Below are 23,718 nucleotides of genomic sequence, written 5' to 3'. Positions count from 1 at the left end.
ATAGAAGTCAAATAGGCCAGCCTGGACAACTATTACCACTCTATATCAAATAAACATAGAATTACACAAAAGTAATGATGTGCCCAATTTCACATTAACATGTTTTTTTTCTAAGAACTCAGTTACAGAACTAAATATTTAAGTTACTAAAATTGAGCTATTATAGACTTCATTTTCATAAAGATGCTATTTTTGCTGTCTGATTTAAAACAGGAGAAGAATTTTATTTACACAAAATTCCAGCCCCCAACATTCATATGTACACAAATTATACAAATTAGAAACTGTTCTGGACATGAAATTATTTAGCAAACATGCTTTACTTGAAAAATGATATCTAAACATTGGGTCTCGCCTCAATTATTCCATTTTGTCAGTCTACAATTGAATAGTGAAAGCACTCTTTGCTGACACCAAATAACAAAAATAATTCTAGTTTTTAGTAGCTTTATTGAAGAGACTCTGGAAAATTGGACAACAGTGTTTCCATGTATCACCTGCTAAACCTCAAACAAAAATATTTTATAAAACAGTTGAATACTACCTTAGCATGCTGTAGAACAGGGGTCCCCAGCCCCCGGTCCGTGGACTGATACCGGGCCGCAGCAGGCCAGCAACCTGTCCGCACGAACAAGCAAAGCCCCATCCGTGGGATGCAGGCAGCACACAAAACCACGCACTCTCCAGTCTGTGGAAAACCCTTTCTCCACGGAACCGGTCCCTGGTGCCCAAAAAGTTGGGGACCTCTGCTGTAGAAAGTTATTAAAATGGAGAGTTTTGGAAATATGTGATATATAGTAGTCTTGACTTACGACCACAATTTGGATAGGAATAAATTGAGCAGTGGTAATTAAACAAGATGTTTTGCTCAATGACTATAATCCTGACTGGAGTCATTAAGTAATTGTGCAGGTTGTTAAGTGGAGTTCCAGGTAAGGAGCACCAGGTGCCTCAGGAGGAAGGAAGAGACCCAGAAAGGCTCCAGTCAGAAGCTGAAAATCCTCCTTGCCAAAATCCAAGCAAGATTTGCATGAGACACTCATGCACAGCACTGGGTTTCCCCCATCCACCTATGGCATCCCACACTTCTTTCCTTACTAATTTGACTCTTCATTCTCTACTTGGATTTCCGCCCCCTCTCGTCTCTGGAGGCTGGCTGAAAGGAGTTCAGCTCCCCTCTGTACATGAAAGGGAAATCTTTCAACAGGGTAGAAGAATGGAGCCGAAATCTTCACGATTTTAGCTCCATTTCTGCATCTGCTGAAGGGGTTCAGCTTCCCTTGGGAGGCAGCTCTTTTAGACCGCTCCCAGAGATGAAAGGGAATCCTCTTGGCAAGTGGCAGCAGCTTGCAAACCTTCCCTGCTGGCTTCCCCATTGACCTTCTAGAAAAGCTGGCAGAGAAGATTGCAAATGTCCATCACATAATCGCAAGGCACTTGGCAATAACCTGGTCATAAATATGAACAGTTTGCCAAGCACCCAGATCAGGATCACATGACTATGGTGGTGGTGGTGGTGCTGCTGCAATGTTTGCAAAGGCCAGAAGTGCTTTATGGGCTGCAAAACACCCTTTCCAAGGCCATTGTAATTCTGGACTGTCATTAAATGACAGTTCTAAGTCAAGGGCAACCTGTAAGGCAAATGAACTGAGGAAGCATAGGAAATTCAGGAAGTTTTCTTCCCTATTGTTTAGGGAATACTTGGTCATGATCTCTTGGCTGGAACATCTAAGAAGTAGAAGTTATTATTTTTATATTTATTTCAATCATTTTTATTACTACAGTGACACTTGAATTAGAGTTAAATTTATCATAATTAGGGTTAAATTTATCATAAAACTATGTCTTTGCCATACAGCTGTCAAATTTTGGGGTTAGTGCAATGGGAAGAATACTAGCTAAAAAAATGCTTACTCCCTGCTTTAATGGAAGTTAACATTCATTACGTTCATTCACGGAATTCCTATCTTTTTCTACTTATGTCAAATATCTGCAGCAATAACAATGATCTATAGGAAACGTAAGAATAATAAAAGACAACCTAATGTTCTTGTCCCTCAAAATCTATCTGTAAGATAAATATAGAGGGGTGGAACATTTAATAGTAATTTATTCTTAAATATGAAGATTATTTTGTTCACAGTTCAGTTTTTACAATAAACATAATAAAAATAAAACAGCAGTTGAAGTATGTGAAGAGCCACCAAAAAACAGCTTTGGCAACACTTCATCTTTTCCTGTATGATATCTAAGCAAAGTTCCATACCTTGCCTAATGTTCTGTATTTTATTAAAAGTGTTTTTAGCTATAGCCTGGTGGCATTTTGACTCATTGTCCATTCCTACAGCTGTCAACATATAACCTACATAGGCTAAGCCAAACAAGAGTTAAGTAACACACAACAGAAAGTTGATGTCATCTTTTCCATTCATAATACCTCTTGTACATAGCACTTTATTAGCCCAAGTAGCTTTCTCATTTAAGACTCCTCACGTCGATCAGAGATTCCATTCCTCAATCGGTTATGCCTCTCCACAGAAAGCCGCTGAAGATCCTTCCTAATGTCTGGATAATCTTCTAGATCTTCATATAATGAACGAACAATGTCTAACTCCCTGTAGTTTCCTGGTTGCACTAATGTGCGGATAACTTGCAGACATCTTTCCTTTAGAGTGAATACTATGGAGAGAAGAATGGACTTTTAATGCTTGGCTGAAGGTATTCAAAACTAATGTGAAACAAGCTTAAATATCAAATAGTCTTATTAGCTATCAAAACAAAAGTCATGACCCTCCATGATAAATTAGTCTAAAAAAAAAGGGAAACAGCAACAATTATAGATACTGTTTAAGAACCAGTATTTATCTACTTCCTCAATTTCATTCTCTTTATTGAGGTGTATAATTTTAAATGTAAATATTGTAGGAAACACCTAAAACATATGGCACATCAGATAGTGAGGCAATTATTTATAGATCATTATAATGTTACAGAAACATCTTACAGATATTTCCCCCACGTTATTATTTTTTCAGTGCCTTTGAGTCAGCACTGACTCCTGGTATCTGCCTGGACATGTCCATGCAGTTTTCTTGGCTAAATTTCAGAACTGGTTTGCCTTTGCTTTCTTCCTAGGGTTGAGAGTGAGTGACTACCCCAAAATAATCTTAGCTGGCCTTGTGCCTAAGATGGGACTAGAAAACACAGGCTCTTGATTTCTAGCCTGGTACCCTAACAACTAAGCTGGCTCTCCTACCGTAACTATAATAAAGCACTTTAAATAATATTGTATTTAGCTGCTCACAGGATTGAAGATTTGCTTGTGATATAACAATTCACCAAAATAAACGAAAAAAAGATTTGTTAGAAGAAATGTTGGACTTCTACCACTTTCAGATTCTCACTTTCAGATTTTATCTAACAGCTGTGACAAGAAATAGCATCTGATTTGAAACAGATTATTAATGAATCAAATATTCTAAGGCAGAGATCCCCAATCTGTGTGAAACTTGTAAAAAAGTAAGCATATATGTGCTTTTGCATGCAGACACTGCTTTGCTTTTTGCTGAGAACTTGATAGATTTGGAGTGAATTTTCAAGATTGTAAAAAAAGGCAGATTCTCTTTAGTTCTGAAGATAATTTATTGAAAATCAAGACAGTTGTAATTGAGAGAGAAAACAGACTGAATAATTGCTAGTTACATATGAATGTGAGTAATTTGAGTAAGTTGATGAATTTGTGTCAGTAGAATGTTTTATTAAAGCAGGAAACATAGATGGACAAATTTTAAGGTGTCCAAGTGCTGACAGGCAGGTAATGGGCAGTATGTGATATCTTGAAATAATGGACATTTGTTGAAAGAAATGAAAAAGCTATGTGTAAAAGGATAGTTCTGACCACTTTGTTATATGGAAGTGAAAGCTGAGTATGTTAGGAGAAACATAAAATTTGAATGAAGTGGGAATGAGATGCTTAAGAACTGTAACTATATTCTTGTAAAACAAGAAAAGATGGAGTGAAAATGAATGCTGAATGTTTACTGAATCCAAAGTAGCACACTGGGGTGATTTTGTCCTGTAGAGAGAATAAAGAAGGACTGAACAAGAAATACATGAAGGAAGAAGGAAAGAGATGAGGGGGAAAGGAAGACTAAAAAAGTTTGGTGCAGTTGACGTGAACCTCAAAATGAGAGACATCAGAAATTCAGAGAATTTCAGGTGTTGCTTATGTCAGACAAAAAGAAGAGAGCCAAACTGCTATTTAGCAATTGCAATGTTTTTCATCATACAATAGAATAAAACTATACTGTAATCTTATTTGAGATATTCACTGGTAACTTTACCTGGCAATGTAACATTTGCAAATATGGGTTGTCCATTTGTATTGCGAGTAGCTACAAACAGCTCCGTCTGGTTGACAAGGAGACTATCACCTGACCTGGCATCTCTGAACAACCAAAGATGTTCTGGAAAAAAAAATAAAGTTTACTAGCAAGTTATATACATATACTGAAAAGTCACATATTTTTGTAGATACAAAGATTGCTGGAAGGCAATGTCTGTAATTTATTGGGTTTAGTAAAATCCACAAAGATTAAGACTTCTATGGAATGGGAGACAATTACCAATATGAGAGGATTGTCAGAACCAGAGTGACACACAAGTAACTATGCAGATACAGTTAATATTTGTGATTGTGTTCTTTTGAATCACCTTGACTCCTGGTGACTACCTAGACAAATCCCTGTTGTTTTCTTGGCAGCATTTTCAGAAGTGGCTTGCCCCTGCCTTCTTTATAGGGCTGTGTTTTGTTTGGCAGCTAATTTGACTATTATCCATTATTACCCCAGGGTTTATTTCTTTAATTTCACTTCTGCTAACTGCAACTGCCAGCAGTTTGGCAGTTTGAGTCTCACTGGTTCAAAGTTGACTAGGCCTTCCGTCCTTCTGAGGTCAGTAAAATGAGGACCCAGATTGTTGAGGGCAATATGTTGACTCTATAAACCGCTTAAAGAAGGCTGTAAAGCACTGCGAAGTGGTATATAAGTCTAATTGCTATTGCTATCTTTCCATTTTTGATAAAATACTGCATGCTATTTTTGTTTTTACACCATGTTGGTTATTATTTTTACTGGTTTTGATGCTGCAAGTAGTCCTGGCCATTTTTATATTTACACTGAAATACAAGAAGATACCCACAAGCACACCTTTATAACGAAAATATTTTCCACAATCAGTCCATTGAAAATGCATTCATAAGGCTTTCCTGCTTACCCTAGTGCAGGAATAGCCACTGTTTTTTGGGCTCAGAAATGTGCCCTGGCATTGTCAATTTGCCCTGGCAACTACACATGAAGCTTTGCATTTGTATTGTTTTCTTAACTTTTTTTTTTTTTTTGCAAAAAAGCTGAAATTGCCTGGAGCTCTGCCAGCTTCTCCTAAAAGGAGAAACAACATCTACTCAAAAATAGACCTGGGGGGGGGGGGAGAGAGAGTAGCATTTTCTTCACAACACAGATGGGAAAGATTTAAAAAAAAAAGGGAAATCCACCAGGTCAAGGCTATAGCCACTATTGTCTAGACCAGGGCTTTTCAACCAGTGGTACGGGTACCACCTGTGGTACATTGGCACCTGGCAGGTGGTACGTGACCATCCTAGAAAAGTGGTAGCGGGGGAGGGGAATGAGCTGCACCGCTGGCAGCACGCACAAGCCTGAGCGAGAGATGGCTGGAGCTGAAGGGCTGTCAGGGCTCAGTGGAAGCGCCAAGATCAGCGCCAGGATCCAGCTGGAGCTCGGCGCTGATCCTGGCGCTTCTGCTGAGCCCAGAAGAAGCGCCAATCAGCTGGAACGTTGCAACATCTCCAGAGTCTTGTGATTTACATTCAGATGCTTAGCATCTGATTCATATTTATGACAGTCAGTGTCCCAGGGTCATGTGAAGTGACCAAAACCTGCTGCAACCACCCAGCAGATGGGGGGGAATAACAACCAAACACCCCCCATCCCACCCCCCGCTGCCAATCCTCAACAGAAATGCTCACAACAATGAAAACCTCGGACAGGAGGAAGAGCGCCGCCGGGCGGGCAGGCAGGTGTCTTGCTCGGCTGTGGCTTGGGGGGCACTTTTTTCAGTGCCACTGTAACTTCGAACAGTCACTAAGCGAACTGTTGTAAGTCGAGGACTACCTGTACTTTATCACTTTTTCCCTTTTTTTGTCATCAAGTTTTTGACACCTTGCTAGGCGACTGGTGGTACTCAGATGTTGCCATATCCTAAAAGTGGTACAGTGGGTGAAAAGGTTGAAAAGCCCTGCTCTAGACATGTTCAGTATCATTGCAAAAGCTGAAGGCTACTTTTTCCCAGCTTTTCAGCAGAGAGAAACACGTTTCCTCGCCCGGCGCTTTTATGTGCAGTCTGAAGTCAACCGAAAGGCCAGCTTGTTTAACAAGACCTTCCTGTTTAAAGGCTAACCCTGCAGACCTCATGACCTCGGCATCATCCCACGGCTTCTTGCAACCCGTTGCCTCAGGCAGAGAATCGGGCATCTCCGTCTTCCCCCAGGGCAGGGTTTGGCAACCTTGGCTCTTTTATGACTCGTGGACTTCAACTCCCAGAATTCCTGAGTCAGCTATGCTGACTCAGGAATTCTGGGAGTTGAAGTCCACGAGTCATAAAAGAGCCGAGGTTGCCTACCCCCTGCCCCAGGGGCTCCGGGGAAGTGAAAGACTTCCCCAATAAACATTTTGCAACGTTAACCCTTTGCAAGGTATTACAACCCGACAGCGGAAAGGCGTCGATCCGCCCGTCGCGCCACGTCCGTTAAACCCACCGCAAAGCGTTTTAAGCCCGCAGCGCGCCCTCCGCAAACTACCCACCCAGGTAGCTGTACATCCGGCGGCCGGTGCCCGGTTTCAGGGTGGGATAGGGGCGCGGCTTCCCGTCGAAGTCCAGCCAGACGGGGCTCACCAAGCGGGGGGTGCGGTTGCAGAAAATAACTTGGCAAGGCTCCCGCGTGTTTACCGAGCACAGACGCCGAGCAGCGTCCTCCCGTTCTCGCTCCTCCTCCTCCTCCTCCCCAGGTCTCTGCGGCATCCTGAGCGCCTCGGGTCCGAGCGAGGGGGACGTCCCGCCACCTAAATCGGGGAAGACTTTAAGCGCGCAGATGCCCGCGCTCGTAAGCAGCCATTATTTTGTGGAGAAACAACTCCCGCCGTTCCACGCATGCGCACCCTCGGCAGCCATTGTTTTGCGGAAATCGCGTGCCTTAGACGCGAAGGCCCCGTAAGCGCTTGCGCAGTTCGGTTATTCTGGAGGGTCATGTTGTATAGGCTGGTGTTCGTTTTAGGGGGAAAAAAACCACATATAACCAGGGTATAGACAATGGTGGCTATAGCCTTGACCTGGTGGATTTCCCTTTTTTTTTTAAATCTTTCCCACCTGTGTTGGGAAGAAAATGCTACTCTCCCCCCCTCCCCAGGTCTATTTTTGAGTAGATGTTGTTTCTCCTTTTAGGAGAAGCTGGCAGAGTTCCAGGCAATTTCAGCTTTTTTTAAAAAAAAAAAAAAGTCAGGAAAACAGTACAAATGCAAAGCTTCATTTGTAGTTGCCAGGGCAAATTGACAATGCCAGGGCCCATTTCTGAGCCCAAGAAACAGTGGCTATTCCTGCACTAGGGTAAGCAGGAAAGCCTTATGAATGCATTTTCAATGGACTGATTCTGGAAAATATTTTCATTATAAAGGTGTGCTTGTGGGTATTTTCTTGTATTTCAGTGTAAATATAAAAATGGCCAGGACTACTTGCAGAATCAAAACCAGTAAAAATAATAACCAACATGGTGCAAAAACAAAAATAGCATGCAGTATTTTATCAAAAATGGAAAGATAGCAATAGCAATTAGACTTATATACCACTTCGCAGTGCTTTACAGCCTTCTTTAAGTGGTTTATAGAGTCAGCATATTGCCCTCAACAATCTGGGTCCTCATTTTACTGACCTCAGAAGGACGGAAGGCCTAGTCAACTTTGAACCGCTGGCAGTTGCAGTTAGCAGAAGTAACCTGCAGTACCACATTCTAACCACTGTGCCACCAGGGCTCTTGAATCTAGGAAATTAAAGAAATAAACCCTGGGGTAATAATGGATAATAGTCAAATTAGCTGCCAAACAAAACACAGCCCTATAAAGAAGGCAGGGGCAAGCCACTTCTGAAAATGCTGCCAAGAAAACAACAGGGATTTGTTTAGGTCAGGTGTGGGATTGCAAAATCCCGGGGTCCCACTCCCTGCAGGACGGTGGTGACTCACGTCGGCCTAAACCAACGGACCTCGCTTCAGGTTAGGAAACACACGGACAACATGCTTCTTCAGGTGAGATGGCAGGCGAGATCCAGAAGGATCTCCGTGCCTCTCTTTTATTGGTACATTAGCGTCATAAAGGGGGGGTGTACAAAAAGACAATAGGGGGATGGCTCTTCATTGCCATATATGAAGTACACAAAGGACAGGAAACTTGAGATTAGGAGGTATTCATTCTTTGAGGTAGGCTTTTCAGGAGAAATGAAACTTAAGTCAGGAAATGAAACCTAAGGCAGGCTTCAGGCTTTTCAGGAGAAACAAAACCTGAGTTAAGGAACCAAATGGATGCAACAGTCAGGGGTAGGCAACCGTGGCTCTTTCATGACTCGTGGACTTCTACTCCCAGAATTCCTGAGCCAGTATGGAATTCTGGGAGTTGAAGTCCATGAGTCATAAAAGAGCCAAGGTTGCCTATCCTGGTATTGCTGCTTTGCAACAATTGCTTGAAAGATACATTATAATCCTATAGTAAAATGGTTACTAGTAAGAGAATATCATTTAGCTGAGATTTGGATTAATCAATTGTGGGAAGCAATGATGAAATAATAGAGAATTTTAAAAAAATCCCAGCACTTGTTATAAACTATCTGGTTAGTTCCAAAAAGTATTTTAATTCACATTTTTTTAAAGTGCTCTGAAAATTTACTGGCGGCTATTACTATAGTCTACTCTGACGAAAATAATTTCATTATTATTATTTTGTGTTTTCCAGGTGAGTTACAAAAGTGCATAAAACATGTTTAACAACTCATAATAAAATAAAAAGATTAATCTTGCTGCCAGATAGAGTTAATGACTGTGCCAAATGGTGCGTAATCCCAATATACAAAAATGAGAAATGCTGTGAGCGCACAGGTCGTGAAAGACAATGAAATTTTCATCTATATCCCAACATCTGGATTGTTTGCACCTATTTACTTATATCATAGTTGTCTAATTATCCACATATATTTTGGGGGAGGAAAAACAATTCTTTCCATTCTGGGACAAAAATATCCTGAGAACCACATGGTATCCATTGTCTAGGTTGTATGGCAGAGTAAAATTGGTATTTTCCCTTCTTTTTCAAATAAAGCCAAAGCTATAATATAAGTAACTGAAGTGAGGAGCTTCAAAAGTAGCTTTCAGTACAGAATGAGCTTTTTCATGTAATTGCAGAAGAGGGCCAGTCAGTAACAACTTCTGATGTCACCTCTTTCGCTTTAGCCATCTTTTCCTTCTTTTATGCCCCAGGTGTAAAACTCAAATCGCATCACATGACATATCATGACATATCGTGACTTTTTTGCCTTTGCAGAGCCGGGGTGGGCATGGCCTGCACATGACACATCTGGCCCACAGGCCGCTAGTTTGTCACCCGTTTTATGCCATGCACTGTCATTGTCCTTGCTAATGGTTAAGAATAAACATTTCTTAATACTGCATGGATTGTGTAATATAAAGTTATGACTGTGAACTGGCCTAACAATGATATAGTGTTTTAATCATGGTTAATAGTTGATAGCAACTGGAATATGCAGCATTAAATGATGATGGAGAAGGGAGAGCCATTTCTCCTGCCTTGAGCTCCCGGAGGAAAGGTGGGATATAAGTCCGTTTCTTTAAAAAAACACACAAAAAAAACCTCATATCTTTCTAGAGAAAATTTATCATGGGGCTGAGGAGAGCTGAACAAAATAAGGAACTTTTCAAGGTCTTTTTCTCTCAAGCTGTGAATTCTTGAAACATTTTATAATTCAAGAAAATTCTTAACTGAAAATTTAACACCAAGGAAGTGAATTGGTTGAGTTTACTTTCAGAAACGTTTAACTTAAGCTCACATCAAAAGAAAAACCCCATTCCTTTTGCAATTTTGAGATAACTATTTACAAGGAAATTCTTTACCTTGCTTACGTAGTCAGGAACCCCTTTTTACAACACTGAAGGCTGTATAATATTAAGAGCCACCTTTCCTTGTTGAGTATGAAGCATAATACTATATGAACATGCACTCAAGGCAACTTTTTAGCATGTGCCTGTGACATTGGAGTCCCAGATTCAATCCACTTTTAGCTATGGAAGCTTTTTGAGTGCAGTGGAGCAGCTCCAGATGCCACTGACTGCCAGTCCAGGCTACCTCTTAAGGTTGTTCTTCAGGGGGCAAAAGAAAATAATAAATAATATTTATTATTATACAATAAATATAATAAATATCTAAATGTACAGCAAAACTCATGCTATAAGCACATATTAGCTGTTAGGGCTTAGCTCTTATGTTTGCAATTAATTTTAGATCCCAAAAGTATTTTCTTTGCTACCTACCTCTAATAAAGTGGTACCTCAATACTGCTTAAAAGACATGCTTCTTACCTTAATCTTTTTAGAAGGAACAAGATAGTTCAAAATTTATACTACTGTAGCTGTACTTTCTATAGGAAATGCCAGGAATACTCTTTATAGTATTCAAAACTAAGAAGAAGGATTAGATTTAAAGTTATACGTATTAAGCTATTGAGATATCACTAATTAAAAAGTGCCCAATCACATCTGGTTTCAAAATTCTTCACTTTCAAAAGACATTTAATTAGGTAAGTTTTTCATTTATAAAAGGTTGATTACAATGGGGCAGAGCAAGAATCAAAATTGATTCTACGCCTCCTTTTCTCAAGAAAGCTTCATTAGAATATATTTATCGTTCAAGAATTTATTTAATATTTAAGAGACTGAATATACAGGCTTTAAACTCTTAGTTATATAAAAGAAATGTACATAATTGTAAATATGAATAACAGGTTTCTGATTTTCTCTGAATTATGGTGTTAATTATGAACAAGTAAATCTAAAATATGAACAAGTAAACCTAAATAAACTGCCTTACAAGAAACTGCTTGGTGGTTTGATATGTATGGAAAAGAAAGGACAGGTAATCCTTGTAAAAACTTTATTATATACAGGAAAAAAATATCAACAACTAATATGAGAAGCAAAGAAAGCTTTGCAAGAGTATGGAATAACAAACTGATGGTAAGATGTATATTTATTGTATAGATCTTGTTAATTTGGACCATGTTCGAGAATCCTTACAAGTTACTGTCATTCAGCTACTAAGCACATTCTTTAGCTATTATTTTCAGGTTAAAATTAACTGATGAATATTCTCATGTATCCTGCAAGTTCCAATCAACAATACATATAAAGTTTATTACTGCATTTTTTTTAGCCTGAAATTTGAACAATGACAAAGAAAAGTATAAAGATTCATACAACATCTTCTCAGTTAGAGCTATAACAAGCATATGACAGAAAACAAACAATTTAATTCTTACATTGAGACAGCAGATAAGGAAACAACGCTAGTGAAATCACAGTGTGTAATTCAGAGCTTATAAAAGTTTGTAAAACTGTACTAACTGTATTGTTCCTATTTTGGGCAATAAAGTTTGTAAAACTGTACTAACTTTATTGCCCCTATTTTAGATGCCAAACAAAATAAAATGGAGCCAATTGTCCAGTGGCAAAATATTATACACCCTCTTATCTAAAGATACTCTAAACTGAACAATATTAAAACAATCTTCTAACACTATATTTTGAAATATCTCTTCTGAAACTATTAGCCTTTTCACCAAATTGGGTAGCTTCCCTTATGAATATGAAAGGATTTGCACTTAAATTGACACAGTAACTGTCATTTTCAGGCTGACAGTAAAACTGCAAGGTTTATCAACTTACTACAATTTCCTATTTAAGTGCCTTCAAGAGCTTCAAGTTGGATTTGGCACAGTATGTTTACTCAGTAGTTCATTTCGCTGAACCCACTTAATTCTGAAGCACTCACCAATTTGGAATCTCAAGTAAAGCTTTTGGATTATGGAAGAGTGCTAGGCCTGTCTAAAATGTTACCAATATGATCTTCTCTGCTCAATTATTTCTGAAGTGCGTTTCAGGAGATATACAGCAGCACAGAGGCCTCCAACATTCACCCATATTGTATGAGACTTTTCCCACAGGTGCCCCATTTTTGACAATGCCTGAAATACAAAATGATTCAAAATTTAGCAAAGGTTAGCAAATCAACTTCATTTGGTAAAGAAATGCCTAAAGGCAAAGTCTTATTGCAATTCTGAGCTGAAATTTCCATTATTTTCAGTCACTAAATAGATATATAACAGGAAAGTAGTTAAGAAGTTAAAAAGCCTGCTTCTGTTTCTTTTAGGAACCTAATTTTGAGATACATTTTCAAAATCCAGAATTATACAGATTATAATTTTCTAAGGAAAAAGGGAGGGGGGAATGGAGAAGGAATGTAATATTGGCATTCTTTGAAGCTGCCTTTTAATAGGTATGCAAAGACCTTCATTAGTGGATAACCTGCATAAAATTGTGTTATTCTTTTCATCTCTAGAGCCCACCAGTGCTCTTTTTTTGACTAAATTAGTAACACAAGATTTACAGCTATTACAGGGAGATATCTTAACTTGGCTAATGCATACTGAAGAAAGAAATGGAAAGAATTATAATTAAATATAATTGGAGGTGTTTTTTAAGTTCCCCTTGAAAAAAATATCCAACTTACAGTTTCTCGCATACAAACTGCAATTTATCCTGGGCAAGATAAATGTGACCTCTTATCTACCTTTACTAATGTAGAATTTGGCTTGTTCCCAGAATGTTGATAGACAAGACACCATAAATTATTGCAATATAGCAATAGCATTTAAGTTTATATACTTCCCCAGCACTCTCTGGGCGGTTTACAATATAAACATTATTTGCATATTGCCCTCAACAATTTGGATCTTCATTTTACCAACTTTGGAAAAATGGAAGGCTGAGTCAATCCTGAATCCCATCAGGATCGAACTCCAGACTATGGGCAGAATTTGTCTGCAATACTGCATTTAATCACTGCACTACCAGGACTAACCTATGCCCTATGTATGCCCTAATATATCCTATGTAAAGATTGCTTTGAAAATAACATACTATTACCATAGGTTAGCAATCTATGCCTACCTTGGCAAAGCATTTCCTATCTTCAGTCAACAGTACAGCTCTCCCAGTCCTTGGCCTACAAATTCGGGCCATCTCCATAAGGCTAGATGGGTAGAGATTCCAGTTCTTCTTCTTGGACCCCATCCTACAGTGAAATTGATTATCAATAGAAAGTGAGTAACTTTAGAAGTGTTCACATCCTTAATTTTGTCTGCATATTAATAGTTGTCCAACAGTGGTATATCACAAACCTTGTAACAATTTAAATTAGAATGAGAAACTATAAGAAGCCAGGAAGTTGTACTATTTCTCCAGTTTTTATTCACTTAAACTAATTATGATATAAATGATCACTTTCATGCTATAACATATTTCTAAAGTAATGATTTTTAATCATGTACAGCCAGTCTCAAGTTAGAAGAAAATAAAAAACTTAAATAAACATTAAACTATTTTTAATTAGTATTTTAAACAATGAGTACAAGTAGTCCTTGACTGATGGCTGGTTGTTTAATGACCAAAGTTCCAATAGACTCCCTCAAAAGCTACTTAGGACCAGATTTTGAAGAAGTAACCTTCCCCCCCAATCATATGATCGCACTGTGGGTGCATGGCAACAGGCTCAACTGTAGCATCACACAGGCAAGAGACTGAAATTTTCAATGTTTTTTTGCTGATGTTTACTTTCGGTTTTTGGCAAAAAAAATAACCCACGTACTGGTTAAAATGGATATGTTTAATGACTGTAATGTTCACTTAATGATCCAGCCAAAAACTGTCAAAAATTGAGTCTGATCATATGATCCTTGACTTGCAACTACAAAAACTTATGACTATAATTTAAATTATAAATTATATAATGTAATAAACATTTTTTATTTATTAAATTTATATATCATCTATATCATTATTGAATTGAGTCTGGGCAGCTAAATTCATAAATCAAGAACTTGATGTTTTGAAAGTGATTAATCTGAGTTTAAGATTGTGTATAATAAATTATCTATTTTCAAATTAGAATTTTTCTGCATTTGGATCCATACAACATTTCTACATTTCTTGAGTAGAATAGTTAATATGTTTTTTTATGAACTGGGTTCTTTTTATGATCTTGGATATTATGATTGTTGTTAAATTGTACTTGTTTAATCCTTCTCGTTGCTCGGTCACTTTATGGTAACAGTCACCTGATCTCCATTTGCAACTTCTTGCTGGCTTTCCCATTAACTTTGCTTGTCGGAAGCTGGCAGTGAAGATCACAAATGGGTGATCATATGAGTGCGGAACACTACATCATAACTGCAATCCGATCACCAAGTGCTTGAATTACAATCACTTGACAATGGGATACTGCAAATAGCTGGAACTAGGAGGACCTGTTATAAATACCCCTTATTCAGTACCGTAGTAACTTTGATGGTTGCTGAAGGAGTGTACACTGAGGACTACCTGTATTTTAAACATGCATTATCAAACAAATATATGAAGGAAGACTGAATGAGTGAAAGACAAAGAAGATAAAGATGAAAAAGGTGCAGTTTAATAGTTTTAACTTTCTTTCAAAATGATTTCTTACAAGTTTTATAAGGTTCGTCATACAGTCTACCAGATATTCAGACTGGATTTGGCAATTTTTATCCACGTATTATGTCCTCCCAAAGACCTGGAACGGCAGGTGATGAGGTTTAATAGTGTCAAAGGTATTTTGTAAGCTGTTCCGAGTAACCTGTCAATAGCTGTTGCTATTGACTGATGGTGAATTTGTCAATGCTGGTAGTGTTTGAGGGGTGCTGCAATTGTTTTGGGATTGCACCCAAGATGCCTATTACTCTTGGTGCTATCTTTGCTTTCTTTTGCCACAGTTATTCTATTTCTATTTGCAGGTCTTTGCATTTTCTTATCTTCTCCAGTTCTTTCTCTTCTCTTCTGCTGTCTCCGCATACTCGAAGCCCACTATCCAGACTTTTTGTCTTTTTTATCGCCAATTATTAATAATAATGATAGTCGTTTCTTAGGAGAACATGATATAAACTAGATAAATAGAATAATTTCTATAAATTGCACGTACTTTGCCTAATCACTGTATTACTAATTAGATGACATTCTGAAGTATTTCTGATACACAAGTCCATACAATGGACAGTAATTTTTTGCTCCAAAGGCTATTTTTGCATCTCACAATATTGGTCAGAATCAACATATTTCTTATCAATAGGGCAGAGGTAGAAATTAAAGAAACATGTATCTCTTATATTTGGACAGTAATTCATTGGTCAGTAATTACCGCAATCCTGAAGAAGGAAGAGAATCATCCAAACATATGGATCTTTACCTTTTTCCAAATGGCAGATCTGTTACAATGACATCCACAGAGCTGGTCCTCAGGGGGAGATTGCAGCTATCCCATTGGATGCTATCTATGGGCATTCCTGTAGAAGTGCTGTTATAAATTAGAAATTCCCATCAGCAGTAAATTATTTCAAGGATAAAGAATTGCTCAGATCCACACATCCACAATTATGAACTGATACTTTCTATTATTTGGATGTTTGAAAAAACAAATATTATACTACTTTTTTATTAATTCTTACCTTTCTTTACTTTGAATTTGCTTCAATAATGAGGAGATATTATTTGCTGTTTTCTTCACAGCCTGTAAATGGTTATCCCCAGCAACATGATAACAATTTGGCCAGACAGTAACCCCCTGTGAATGAGAAACATAGTGAACTTGGCAATGTAGCACTCCATCTGAAAACTATTTTTGAAAAACAATATATATAATATATTTTCATAACAAAAATTGAGACTAATGTTTAGTTCACTACTATCTATAACACTCACTTCAGAGATGCTGTGGAAAGGAAGGGATTTGCTAGCAACAATCCATTTGTACTGTTGGGAGGCAGGGTTTCTAACAAACAGCCGATCGTTGAGCAAACTACTTCTCTGCCTACTCTAAATTGCCAGAAGCATTTCCTTGCTGTGTACATGAAATCTGCCCATAATTCAATAATATATATTTAATATAAACCTAACTGGTTAGATTTCTTGCGTTTTTGAGATCTAGAGTTTCTTCTGTATATTCCTGACCTTTTGGCTATACAGTATCATCCTTAAGTAAGGATGGCAATTTGGGCTGGAATTTCTACTGCTAAGTGATACACTTGTAAAGCGTGAAGTCGTGTGACCACATTGCTTAGCTATGGCAATCCTGGAAATCCTAGTTGCCATTGTTAACTGAATCCCACTGGTGTTAGTCAAGGACCCACTCCAATCCAAACTACCCTTGGCTTGGTCCCTCCAATCCCTGAGTCTGGATAAGGTAACAGACTGCCTTCTCTTCAACTCCCCACACTGGCCTTGTCTCTCCATTTCTTCCCTATTGACTGCCTTGCACGCTGGCGCCTTTTGCCATCCTGCTGTTCCTGGTGGCCCTGTTGTCTTGTGCTTGCTAGCCCTGCCAGCCTTGCCATCCCCAGCTGAACCTTTGCCGTCTTCTTCCTGTGCTGGCTGATGAGGTGTGCCCTGCCTGGCCTTTTGTGAGGCAGCTGCTGGCTGCGCCAGGCCTCCTTCCCGAGGCTGCACTCGCTCCTCGCCCAAATTGCCTGCAGCCTTCTTGCAAGGTTTCAGAACCCTAGAAAGCCTTGCAGGGTCAGCAGGCTGGCTGAGCCAGCAGAATGCAGTGCGGCCAAAAGGGTAGAGATGGGGCAGGGAGGTAGACAGGTGAGGGGGCTTGAAGCACTAATGTGGCTGTAAGGATGGGCAGTCTGCCAAGGGCCTGGATTTTTTGATTACGTGACTGCGGGAGTGCTGCAACAGCCATAATTTCAGAGACCGGGTTAAACTACCATGTGTTCAGTGGTAGCACAATTTCTAATGACTATCGGTAATGTAATCAGATCTGAGCTCAGGATAGTGAGCAACCTGCGCTTGGCCTTCCATCGTCTATCTCAGTGATGGTGAACCTTTTAGAGACTGAGTGCCCAAACTGCAACGCAAAACCCACTTATGCATCGTTGGGTGCCGGCTGGGTGTGGCCCATTGGGTGGGCGTGGCTGCGATGGTAACGGCAGACTGGGTGGGACTAAAAAGTTCAATCAATCAATTTCAACTTTGCAAGATCTTTTTTTCCCCGCAAGAAGTTGAAATTGACTGATTGATTGAACCTTTTTCTTTTTTTGCACATGGCGATGGAAGCCTAAAGTGAAAAGGTTTTATAAAACCCAGCTGAAGGCCTAGGACTGGGCGACGGTGCGCGTGCCCACAGAGAGGGCTCTGAGTGCCGCCTCTGGCACCTGTGCCATAGGTTCGCCACCACTGATCTATCTGCTGCCCCACCCTTCAGTCAAGCAGTATAAAAGCTTTTCCAAATTCAACTACAGAGTGCTATTGAAGTACTGCAGTTACTGAAGAGTTTAGGCAAGCCATAGGCTCGACATCTCTGCAACGATTCTGTAAGGATTCTAATAAGACATTAAAGAAACATGCACCGTTTCTTGTACATGTAGTATAGTAGTGATTTAAGTTATATATCCAAAGCTCAGACAAACTCTAAGAGGTGCAGACCTCCCCCCTATCAGTATGTTTAAAATGGCTATATACACCTTCCCCCCCATTTTATAATAAGCCATATTTCAAAAGACTTACTGCTATGACAACATACTAGAGTCGCTGCAGATAAGATTAATATGATGTACTAATCTCAACTTCAAGGCCGGAAATTGAAGTTGCCAATAGATATACATATTTACTCAGAAATAAAGAAGACCCAATATGCTTGAGGACAGGGAAGCAAGGAGAGAGCGGTACCTCTATTGGTATAGCACCGGTCCCGCACATGGGATCAATTATTACATCGGCTGGCTGTGGATCACACAATCTAAACAAAACCAGGATAAAAAGAAGCAGAGTATAATATTAAGACACAAAGGAAATTCTAACTGACCACATCATAGAGCGTGTAAAGAGCAAAATAACAAAACAAGCAAAAACTGAAAGCAAAAAGCTGACATACATACAAATGTAATATTATTAGTTTTTTTCATTCCCCTCTTCCACATCAATGGTGGATACCATTAAGAACATTTACATACAGTGCCATCCTGCAAGTGTGCAATTTGGAGAAAAGGCCTTCCAAATGATCCTGCATTCAATAGCTTCCTAGCCTTTTAACTTAGCCAGTGCAATCAGTCTCATAATCATTCAGAAGACTTCCAAGTCATACGATTTGAAGAAAACATATCCTGAATGATCACAAGAATGGAGCCCACTTGCTGGATGGTATGCGGTGGCCTCGTTGGGAAGGCCACGCTTCTCGTTGGCTGAGCACACTTGTCAGCAGCTTCAGAACAATACAAAGATAAGTGAACCTGGGCATGGTGGGGCGGAGAGAGGGCTTGGGCCTCCCAGTCTGTGACAGGTTTTCATTTGCTATTGGGGGCCAGGCCTCCCAGTGCTTCTCCATTCCAAGGCACTCTGTGCTCCAGGTAAAGACCAATACAATCAATTAACATCTGCAACTGGGAGAGTCAGGATTGTGGTCATTGAGCAAAGTGGTCACTTGAGCATCTCACTGAACAACCACTTCACTTAGTGACTGTAATTCTGGTCCCAATTGTAGTCATGTTGAGGACTACCCACATTCAGATCCAAAGTAGAAAAGGTGCAGCATCATGAAAATAATTTCTTAGAAGTGGATAAGGATGCAACCATCTTTTTGCACTATGTTGGTACCTCCATAACTCAAACATATATTTTCTAGAACTATTCAGTTACTGTGTGAGCTAAGGAAAATGTGTAGCTGCTTAAAGGAGGCATCAACAGGGGCAGCAGCGTACTTTCACTTTATGAAGTGTCTTTTACACTTCACATCTGAATAGCTTCACATGCATAACAATTTGAAAACTTGGACAGCTCACTCTGTATTCCTATAAAAATATTAACATATCAGTAAAAACTAAAAATTATGATGAAACATTCCAGAAGGATATCTTGCAAATTGATTTAAGGAATTTTAAAATAATGTATACTGAATCAAAACCTCCTTATCTCATTCATATATACAGTATACATATATGGCAACCAGAATGATCCACCCACATTAGTGAAGAGGTTACAATATTTGGAATTCTCTATCTTGGGAAAAAACTATTAGGGAGTACATGATTAAGACGCCCTGGTGGCACAGTGGTTAGAATGCAGTATTGCAGGCTAACTTTTCCTACTGCCAGCAGTTCAATCCTGACCAGCTCAAGGTTGACTCAGGTTTCCATCCTTCCGACATTGGTTAAATGAGGACTCAGATTGTTGGGGGCAATATGCTGACTCTGTAAACCACTTAGAGAGGGCTGTAAAGCACTGTGAAGCAAAATGTAAGTCCAAGTGCTATTGCTACTAATGTACAGTATATAAAATCATGCATGGCCTGGAGAAAGTGGAGTTCTCCCGCTCTCAAAATACTATGACTACTAATCATATAATGGACCTGATTGGAAGTAAATTTAGAAAAGGCAATAAAAAGCAGCTCTTCTCATACAACATGATTAAACTGTGGAATTCACTCTCAGAAGATATGGTAATAACCTGGAGGTTTGGATGGCTTTAACTGAATACAGTTATGGAGAACACATCTATCAGGGTCTATTAGTCTTGACAGCCAAGTATTATCACTGGACATGGGCAGAGATTCCACTTGAAGGAGAACAATGGCAGAAGGGTATTATTCACCTCCTGCTTTTAGCCATACAGACATTTGATTGGTCTCTTAAGAAACAAAAAGTTGGACTAAGATAGAATTTGCCTTGATCTGGCAAGACTATTCTTATATTTTAAGATGTACAGTATATGATTTTAAAAAAATCCCAAACATATTTCCATTAGTAGAAACCTAGCTTCCTACATGCCAAGACAGCTTAAAAGGGAGAGTACCTTTCGCCCACAGAAATGATAATCTAGGAAAACATTTATGTTAGAGAACAAGTGACAAGGCAATATTGCTACTACACTCTTTGGATATGTAGGTCCTCCCCTCTATGAAGATGTACTCTAAAGAGAGTTTCCTGGAATTGTGAGAAAGTCTCCATGTGCTCCAGAGAAAGAGAATCAGTAAAGATCCCCCATCTTTACCTCATCCCACCAGCAAGAGCAATTCCCTGATTGGAATACTCCTATCAGTAGAAAAATACTTAGACCCGATCTATCAGAAATAGATGTACCAATGGGCTGTAATTCTTCATACAAAAATGCAATAAGCTTTTTTGCATGAAGATTACTTTTTGAATGAAGCAAAAACAATGACAAAAGAGAACTACAGTAAACATCTTGTGGAATAGTTTTAAATATCATGATGCATAGAATAGTAAAAAATGTACACGCCAGATTAGAATGCATGGCATACTGCAGTTTAGGGTAATACAGATATGGTTTTTAATTGGCTGATTGATTGATTGATTGACCATATGATTTTGGTCCAAATTTGAAATAAATTTTTCACACATACCTCAGCATTCCATATGCAAGAGTGGAACGAAGAGTTGTGGGCCCAAAATGTGTAATATTTCTTCTATGAAGACTCTCCTCTGTTAATGCAATCCCTACTATCACTTCATTATTGTGGATATTGAGAAGAACCTTGAATAAAGCAGATTAATATTGGTTAGGTATTAATAATAATTATTATTAATTCACTCCCACTAACACTGATAGGGCAAGCCACTAGAATATAAACTGAGAGCAAACTCTACTTCTTACTAGATAATGTTACCTATTTTGGGTAATGAAACATCTGCAAGAAAACAACCAAGTTCAGAGAGCACCAAGGATCCCTCATTTCAACCCTGAGCTACAAATGACCTCCACGGTCCCTTCCAACTTTATTATTATTATTATTATTATTATTATTATTATTATTATTATTATTATTATTATTATTATTATTATTATTATTATTATTATTATTATTAAATATTCTCCTTTATTGTATGGAATGTATTACACATGTAAACAGAGTTGAGTTCTGGCGGTTAATGGTGGGACATTGTGCTGTTTGTTTCTGCTGTAATGGACAATGGAACTGAGAACTAGAAAAAAAGAGTCAAGGACTATGGCTATCCAATTCTGAATTAATACCTTTCTTCTGGTAATTGTCTAAACTTCAGACCATATTCAGAAGTTATTGACTGGGATTGAAGCAATGAACCTCTAATTCATATAGCTTTCTCTATGCTCTCCTATTGTGAAGAAACTGAAAGTTTCATTTCTGTTTCAGATTAAAATGTATTTGTGTGATTATTATGATCTAAATCAGGCATGCCCAACCTATGGCACCATGCAGTCCTGGACAGCTAGTAATGCGGCCCTACAAGATTGTAAACTTTTAACATTATTATATTTTTTATATATGGCCCAAGACAATTCCTCTTCACCCAACATGGCACAGATAAGTCAAAAGGTTGGACACCATGATCTAAATCAAAATAACTACGATTACTAAAAATATGTTACTTGAAATATAGCTGCTTCATACCTAATTGTTTGCAATTAGTCTATCTGAAATAATCAAAATTATCCAATAAAATATGATAAGATAAAGCATAGTGCAGCATTTAGAAATCAACATTGCATCAGAGAAAAGTGGGAGGCCATAGGATGAAGGCTTAATGTAATTCATTCCCATAATGGTAAATCATGGTTTATTGTATTTGGTTTATAGATGCCCATTGCTCAGATATTATATAGTTTATAGTCCATAAAGGTAGATCTTATAGTCCTTGACTTATGACTGTAATTGACCCTAGAATTACAGTTGAAATTCATGCCAGCAGTTAAGGTCACCATATGACTGCCTGATTGCCAGACCTTTTCTGCAGATATTGTTAAGTGAACACCATGGTTAAGTGAATCCATTGCTGGGAAAAGTAAATGTCAATTTCCAGGAAAAAACAATGTAAATCATGGTCATGTGACTGCAGGATGCTGCAAATGGCTGTACATGAAGGCCAGTTGTTTGACAACCAAAATGCAATTATGTGACAGGGAGGGGTGAGTACCGGCCGTCAGAACTTCAAATCTGGGTTGTAGCTCTGGGGAAATCCATTGTAACTTCGAACAGTCACTGAGCGACCGATCGTAAGTTGAGGACTATATGTATTGTGTTTTAAACTGTTCTTCCCAATGAATATACAAGAGGAGACTTTCAAAGAACGAATGTTACCTCTATATCGAAATTGGTCATATCTGCTTTCCACTGAAAGAAGTCCTGTACAGCTCCTCCAAAATCTCTTGCTGCTTCATCTGATTTAAAGTTGTGATTATCACCAGCTCTATTGCAAGTGACCCGGAACTTCAGTGTTTCAGCTTCCATTTCCTGTTTCTTACCATCACCTGATTCATTTCTGTTGTCACCATTGGATGTTAACTCTTCTCTGGGTTCGGACTGCTCGTCGTCATCCGATGGTACTATTTCATCAGCATTTTCTGGGTCTGGGACTTCAGCAGATTTGAAATCATTTTGTGCAGGTTTTTGCAATTCTTCATTTCCTTCTTGGTTCTTGTTCTTATCTAGCTTCTCCTTCTTTGCATGACCCTGATGGCTGCCCTTATTTCGTCTAGTTTTTCTTTTCTTAAGGCTTGTATTTAACTTCCATACTTCCAAAGAGTTGGTCCAAGGGAGATCCTTAACCAAATCTTCTAAATCCTTTAAAGCTTCTTCCTATAGGAATTTAATAACAGTTTTGAGACAAACTCATTGTATACAGTTGCACATTTTCCATAGTTCAGAAAATGAATTCATTTTTGGAAAGCAGTGGATGGTCTGCTGATAGCTGTATGTTTTGTCAGTTCTGATTACAGTAGAGGGCTGGCTTCAGGAATGTTCTCCAAATAAATGTTTAGCTGTTACCTATTAGGGACAGGCTCTTTTTCATTGGGCGCAAAGAATACAGACTGCCTCTCTGAGGAAGACCACATGTTAAGTAGTTTCAAATGATTCTTAAAATGTGAGTTCAATGGCATTGTTCTGGAGTCTTTTTTTATCTTTTTATGTGGCTATTTTTAGTTACAGATGGTTATTCTCCCTATTTTTAGCTATTTATGCTTTTTGTTTCTATATTGTTTTGATATTGTGCACTAAGCATCATTGATTTTTCTCTTAGAGAATGGTGAGCTATATTTCAAAGAAGAGGCTCAGTCACTCATGCTCTCGTCACCTCCCGCCTGGACTACTGTAATGCTCTATACATGGGGCTCCCTGTGAGGAGCATCCGGAGGCTTCAACTGGTCCAGAATGCGGCCGCGCGGGCGGTGTTGGGAGGGACTCGTCGCTCCCACGTAACACCGCTGCTGCGCGAGCTGCACTGGTTACCAGTGGCCTTCCGGGTGCGCTT

The 23,718-nt window shown here is 38.8% G+C and overlaps 2 protein-coding genes across 2 annotated transcripts in view; both read right to left on the bottom strand.

The window, feature by feature from the left end:
- Positions 1 to 2,284: 2,284 nt before the first annotated feature.
- On the bottom strand, positions 2,285 to 7,167 carry VHL (von Hippel-Lindau tumor suppressor). Its single transcript, XM_015827983.1, has 3 exons — positions 6,879 to 7,167; positions 4,344 to 4,466; positions 2,285 to 2,679 (listed from the first exon to the last, which is right to left on the bottom strand). Exons 1-3 carry the CDS (start codon positions 7,093 to 7,095, stop codon positions 2,480 to 2,482), a joined length of 540 nt encoding a protein of 179 aa, XP_015683469.1. The 5' UTR covers positions 7,096 to 7,167; the 3' UTR covers positions 2,285 to 2,479.
- Positions 7,168 to 11,264: 4,097 nt separating this feature from the next.
- Positions 11,265 to 23,718, bottom strand: part of THUMPD3 (THUMP domain containing 3) — a 17,956-nt gene continuing 5,502 nt past the window's right edge. Inside the window, exons 4-10 of the mRNA XM_015827984.1 lie at positions 22,548 to 23,045; positions 20,835 to 20,965; positions 18,146 to 18,215; positions 15,925 to 16,040; positions 15,666 to 15,773; positions 13,355 to 13,478; positions 11,265 to 12,369 (exon numbers count right to left, since the gene is read on the bottom strand). Of these exons, the coding sequence (XP_015683470.1) occupies positions 12,238 to 12,369; positions 13,355 to 13,478; positions 15,666 to 15,773; positions 15,925 to 16,040; positions 18,146 to 18,215; positions 20,835 to 20,965; positions 22,548 to 23,045 (1,179 nt within the window). The 3' untranslated portion in view covers positions 11,265 to 12,237. The remainder of the gene's footprint in view (positions 12,370 to 13,354; positions 13,479 to 15,665; positions 15,774 to 15,924; positions 16,041 to 18,145; positions 18,216 to 20,834; positions 20,966 to 22,547; positions 23,046 to 23,718) is intronic.

Source organism: Protobothrops mucrosquamatus, unplaced genomic scaffold (genome assembly GCF_001527695.2).
Source record: "Protobothrops mucrosquamatus isolate PMUCROS unplaced genomic scaffold, P.Mucros_1.0 scaffold4126, whole genome shotgun sequence".
NCBI lineage: Eukaryota > Metazoa > Chordata > Lepidosauria > Squamata > Viperidae > Protobothrops > Protobothrops mucrosquamatus.
The sequence above is the reverse complement of the archived record's forward strand: the minus strand, read 5'-3'. Positions and strand labels throughout refer to the sequence as shown.

Bases quoted from the DNA above. Each gene is read 5' to 3' on its own strand.
- VHL (XM_015827983.1), bottom strand. From the start codon at position 7,095: ATGCCGCAGAGACCTGGGGAGGAGGAGGAGGAGGAGCGAGAACGGGAG. The intron at 4,467-6,878 runs GTGGGTAGTTTG...TTTTTTTTCCAG, and splicing joins CCGGATGTACAGCTACCTGG to AACATCTTTGGTTGTTCAGA. The intron at 2,680-4,343 runs GTAAAGTTACCA...TTCTCTCCATAG, and splicing joins TGCAAATGTTACATTGCCAG to TATTCACTCTAAAGGAAAGA.